Below are 5,691 nucleotides of genomic sequence, written 5' to 3' on the forward strand. Positions count from 1 at the left end.
GTGATGACAAGCTTAAAATAGGCTATTATTAGACTTGGTTTTAGCATTGGAAGCAATAGGAGCCATCTTTCTCTACCGCTACGTAGAGAGCAACCACTGTATCATTACAAATATAATAATAACAACATTATGACTCATATATATAGAAGCCTAATTTATTTTCTAAGAAGCAAAGTTTAGCATTTTACAACTTTTGTAATATCAAATGTGCCCCGTGCTCAGGCTGAAGTGTAATAATAAAGGATGGAGAATGAGTATAAGATGGAGACAATGTAAAGGAGAAACGTTGCAAGATCATGGACACAGCTATCTTTGCCTCTAACAATCCAAAGTTTTGCCCTATGCAGAGTCGAGGACCCCATCCAAATGGCATGTATGAAATTTTCCCATTTGTTGCCTTTGATACTCCTTCAGCAAACCTCTCTGGCTTGAACTCCTTGGCATCATCTCCCCAAAATTCCTTTTCCTGGTGTAGCATTGATATAGGCACTACAAGTTCCACCCCTGCAGGAATTATGAGGTCTCCAAGTTTTGCATCTTTGCGTAGAAATCGCGCGAACATGACCACTGGTGGATATAGCCTAAGGCTCTCCTGTAGAATCATTGGCACCTGATTCATAGAAAAAGTAACAATATCATGTCAGCAAAAATAACTAATTTTTAAGTTGAACTGTGTAAAATATTTTACAATGTCAATACGTGAAATTCAAACTTACAATCTTTAGTTGACCTATCTTGTCATAGTCTGGTTTTTCGTTTCCAAACACTTTAAAAACTTCCTCCCTTGCCTTTTCTTGCCAATCAGGATGCTTGCTTAGCAGCAACATGGTCCACACTAGCAATTCTGCATTGGCTTCCTGTCCAGCTAAGTAAAACAGTTTGACCTCTTCCACTACCTCTCTTAAACTCATTCCTGCGCCCTTATTTTTCTCAGATTCCTTGTAATTTGATTCCAAAAGTATCCCCAACAAGTCATTGTTTGTGGCCTCCCCTGCTTTTATTAATTTCAATCTTCGGTTGATGATATTCATTAGCGATCCTCGTATTTCCTTGTCAATAGCTTTCATCCTTCGGTTGGTACGAGTCGGTAGAAATCTACAAAATAAGCACAAGTGCGGTCAAAACTGATTAGACTCTCACTTTTTTACTTTACCAACTTTTTCACTTTAGAGGAACCTGATCCAGTGTGGCCACCCATACCTGTACCCTGGAAGGAAAGCGAATTTAAAGAGTGTCATTGTGAGTTGAAGCATCTCTCTTTGGAGTTGGAAGACTCTCTTTCCTTCTTCGAAGCTACTTCCAAAGCCGGCGCGAGCGAGGACATCGCTCGACACGTTTTGTATGGAAGGCCATACATCCATCTCACATGGTCCATCAGAAGAAGCTAATACATTCTCCCATTTGCTTATCATGTCATCGCAACACTCAACAAATATTGGTATCAAGACCTACAGAAAATTTCAAGATTATTAGACACCATGAGTAGTTCACAACTTGAACCTGTTTGCTTGTCGAACACGTAACTTTATAGGTTCATGTCAGGTAATCATGTTTGATATTTATGGAGACTATTTTGACATATCAAAATCTAAAGGAACTAACATGAGTTATTGTCTTGTAACAATGAAAACAAAAGCATACATGGAGGACATAGATGCACATAAATATATGTAGTCTATTTGATAGTGAGAAAATGAGATTGTGTTATATAATGAGTTAGGATTATCTTGGATGAGTTTAGAAAAGTAAATTCGAATGTCCAATATGATTTATGTGATTTGTTAAACATGAGACTAATTAAATCCAAATTATTATAGTTTCAGTTGGCTTTTTTGATTAATTGGATGAGCATTAGATTATTGGTTCAAATTAAGTATCTTTACCTAGTTAAAAAAATACATAAGGTGTCCATTTGTAGGTGTTTTTTCATTTAATAAAAGAAGAGCAAACTATCAAAATTATATATAAAAAAAAAAAAAAAAAAAAAAAACTCAAAAGAAAAGTATGACAAAAAATAAGGGGTCTCTAAAAATATCAAACATTTCATATTTGATTAAACAAAATCCAACTATCAAATAACTTTTTTTTGTTGATAAAAATATTAATGTGGCAAATGCGAGTGATACATGCTAATGTTTTTTTTATTATATTTTTTAATTCGATAGATTAAAAATTAATTTATTATGAATTTATATGTATAAGATTGGATTCGAATCTCCAACAATAAACTAGCGAGCTAAACGCTGTTGCCACTATTTTCTTTCTTCCCTCTTTTGAGGTTTTTTTTAGTTGATAGAATGTTTTGGATATTAATTATAGGTAGCTACTCCAATAAAAATTTTATAATTGTCATCGTATAAAAATATTTTATTTTAATTATTAAATAATAAATTATAAAACTTAATTTTTATATATTATAAAAATATTATTTTTATTTAAAATATAGCTAAATAAATAAATTATATTTTTAAATAAAGATGATGGTACAAAAAAGTTTTTGGTATAGTTGCCTTAATTATATGGCAAAAGGAAAGAAAAAAGAATAGAAAACTGACCTTCAATTTCTCAACATTGAATGCTGGACTTACGATCTTCCTGTGTTTAGCCCACTTGTCACCATCATAATTTGCAAAGCCCGAAGCAAGAAGCTTGAAAAGTGGACTTGTATCAGGCTTTTGAAATTCATACACTTTGTTGGTAATTTCCTTTATTTTGTCTGGATCCAAGATGAATAGCCTTGGTGTTGGACCAAGCCACATAAATGAACTCTTCCCTGTATAAGTAATTACTTTAATGCCGTTAACATGATTTACAATGGAAAAATATTCTTAAGATAATTAAATAACACCTATTTTTCTAAGATAAATCATATGAATGTCTCAATTTAAAACGCGATCTTCGGAATTACAGTTTCACAATAAAAATTATCAGACAATTATTAAGTTGTCAAAAATACCTCCGATTTTTATTAATTTTCTACTTTTGCAATGTTACAATTCTTTAAATCATACCTTTATTATTTAATTGAGCGAATAAAATAGTTATAAGAGGACAATTTTTATTACCATTAAAGATAATTTTATAAATTGTTTTTAAAGTTTTGTAACATTAATACATTTTAATAATTTTGCTTAATCTATGTGAAAAATTAAAAAAAGAGAAATGAAGAAAAAATGGGGAAAATAGCATTTTTCTTTATCAGTGTGATATTTTAATCCTTAAAGTTTAAAGCCTAGTTTCAACTCATATCATCTCAGGCATTGTAAATAATATAGTAAAAAGAATCTAGAACTCCATTCAACAAATATACTAAACAACTAAACCAAAACCAACAAAGAAGGTATTACATTACAGTTATATTCTCTCATACATATTGTAATTGTACAAAGAATTTAGTGAGAGTAAAGATTATTGACCAAGTATGTGCATCAGTGTAACTAAGTATTCTTTAAAATTCAGCTTTTGATTAGTTTTTACAGAAGAGAGAAAATAAAAAGTAAATAACTTTCTTAATTTTTTGCACAATTATTATTGTAAAAATAGATATTTAAATTAATTAAATAATAATGAATTTTTAAAATACTGATTAAAGACTGAAATTTAAATTTTTAAATAGCTTTTTTTTCACATATATACTTGAGTATTGTTGCATAATATTGAATTTGAGTGACTAACCGTATTTAGCAATGGTGTGGACAACATAGGGCAAAACTCGAGGAGCAATCTCGTTGGAATGAGGATCCATGGGTTTGGATTTAACTTGTTTAATCATTTTAATCATATCTCTAATGTCTCCAACCAAAGGGCGGTATGAATTTCCCTTAATGCCCTGCTGCCTTAGACGCCTCTCTATGCTCTTTGGCTTCAGCCACACCCACTTGAGTGCACTCCACAACCACCATATCAGTAGCCCCACACCGATCACGGTGCTCATAGTGCCCAAATTCATTGTTGATAATAGTGGCAGCCCCTCCATTATGATCTACTCTAACTCACTCTCACTTAGTTCCACACCATATTATAGATCGGCAAAGATTACTGGAAACCAAATTGCAAATAAAGAAAAGATGGGGAAAAGCGTTTCCCACGAGAGCCACGCAAGTTAGTATTATATTTTGTGAAAACTAGTACGTGCGGACCACGGGGGCAGATTACTCATTTTTATAATCATGTAAAATATTTTAATACAATAACATTTTATTTTTGGAACTGTATGTTTTAGTATTAGTAATAAAATGTTTAAATGAAAACATGAAAAAATAACAATATAAATATAATAAGACTATATGAGTGTCCTCTTGGAATAATTTATAATAAGTTCTTCCGAATGATTTTTGAGTAGTAATAACAAAATATTATCATTTTCTTCTCAAGAAATCTTTTAATATTTACATTGCATATTGTCTATAAAGGCACCCAAAAAAAAAAATACATATTGTCTATAAAAATTGAGGTGAAAATTCGGTGCAGTCGACTTTACGTGAAGTCGATACTTGAGAGCCGTTAGATGACTTAACTAATTTGACTAAATTTTCATCTAACGACTCTTAGATATCAACTTCACGTGAAATCGACTTCACCATAAATTAAATAGGTGTTTATAAATTATAATATTATTCGTTTATAAAAAAGGCATGACAACATACGTTTTCCATATTATTACAACACATCTTAATCTATATATTAATGCGTTGTTGTAAAGAATTACTTTATTTTCAATATGTCTAAAATTATTTATCTTTTAAATTGTATGTTATGACCCCTGTAGATCCCGGATTATTTCGAAAATCATATTATTTTATCTTTTAAAATTCACTTGACGACTCCTCTAATGCAGTGATTGTATGGCTAGAGTCTAGTCCTTCAGGTTTTAGAAAGTTTTTATTTTCTCTATTTTTTAAAACACCTTACCATATTTTTTAAAATTTATTTTATGACTAGTATAATAACTGCACGCAGCTGTAGAAAGCATGTTTAGTTTTCTATACTTCTAAGAAATCTTATTATATGGTTTATTAATAAAAACCTTACTCGAATTTTTTATTTTTAATATTGGAGTAGTAGTGGTGTTTTTTTTTAAATGTGGATTGCTGGGGTGTTATACTCAAATGTGGAATCGTTTAACAAGAAAAGCAGAAATCGGACCGTCTGATTTATTAGAGGTACAAAAATCGGACCGTACGATTTCTAGAAGTTCAAAAATCGGACCGTCCAATTTGTAGAGGTACAGAAATCGGACCGTCCGATTTGTGGTAAAAAAAAATTAAAAAATTTGAGGTACAAAAATCGGACCGTCCGATTTATGGAGGTACAGAAATCGGACCGTACGATTTGTGACAGGTACATAATGGTAAAAAAAATAAAAAATTTTGAGGTACAGAAATCAGACCCTCCAATTTGTGTACTTCCACAGTTTTAAAAAACACCAAAAATTACAATGTTAAATTATATCACCACTTCTACTTCCATAACAAAAAAAATTAGCCAACCTTACTCTATTTCTTAACATTTATTTTATTTCATGTACTAACTTCATGGGCTTGAAAAGCGATTTTTTACTTTTATTTCATGTCAGTGGGTTAGTGCTTAGTGGATTTGGGTTTTTATAAGTTAGTACATTTGGAAACTTTTTTTTTCATAAGCGTAATTATGCATGTGAAAATGGGTTAGTGCTTAGTGGGTTTGGGTATT

At 31.1% G+C, this 5,691-nt stretch overlaps 1 protein-coding gene across 1 annotated transcript; it reads right to left on the bottom strand.

Moving 5' to 3' along the window:
• On the bottom strand, nucleotides 1–4,042 carry LOC130941357 (cytochrome P450 716A67-like). Its single transcript, XM_057869834.1, has 5 exons — nucleotides 3,676–4,042; nucleotides 2,556–2,773; nucleotides 1,201–1,448; nucleotides 717–1,095; nucleotides 1–610 (listed from the first exon to the last, which is right to left on the bottom strand). The coding sequence occupies exons 1-5, from the start codon at nucleotides 3,974–3,976 to the stop codon at nucleotides 185–187; spliced, it is 1,572 nt and encodes a 523-aa protein (XP_057725817.1). The 5' UTR covers nucleotides 3,977–4,042; the 3' UTR covers nucleotides 1–184.
• Between the last annotated feature and the right edge of the window lie 1,649 nt (nucleotides 4,043–5,691).

Source organism: Arachis stenosperma, chromosome 7, assembly GCF_014773155.1.
Source record: "Arachis stenosperma cultivar V10309 chromosome 7, arast.V10309.gnm1.PFL2, whole genome shotgun sequence".
NCBI lineage: Eukaryota > Viridiplantae > Streptophyta > Magnoliopsida > Fabales > Fabaceae > Arachis > Arachis stenosperma.

What these genes read in the sequence shown, in the direction of transcription:
- LOC130941357 (XM_057869834.1), bottom strand. Translation starts at nt 3,976, where the DNA reads ATGGAGGGGCTGCCACTATTATCAACAATGAATTTGGGCACTATGAGC. An exon ending in CCACACCATTGCTAAATACG is followed by an intron (nt 2,774 to 3,675) that starts GTTAGTCACTCA and finishes TTACTTATACAG; the next exon opens with GGAAGAGTTCATTTATGTGG. An exon ending in GCTTTCCTTCCAGGGTACAG is followed by an intron (nt 1,096 to 1,200) that starts GTATGGGTGGCC and finishes CTTATTTTGTAG; the next exon opens with ATTTCTACCGACTCGTACCA.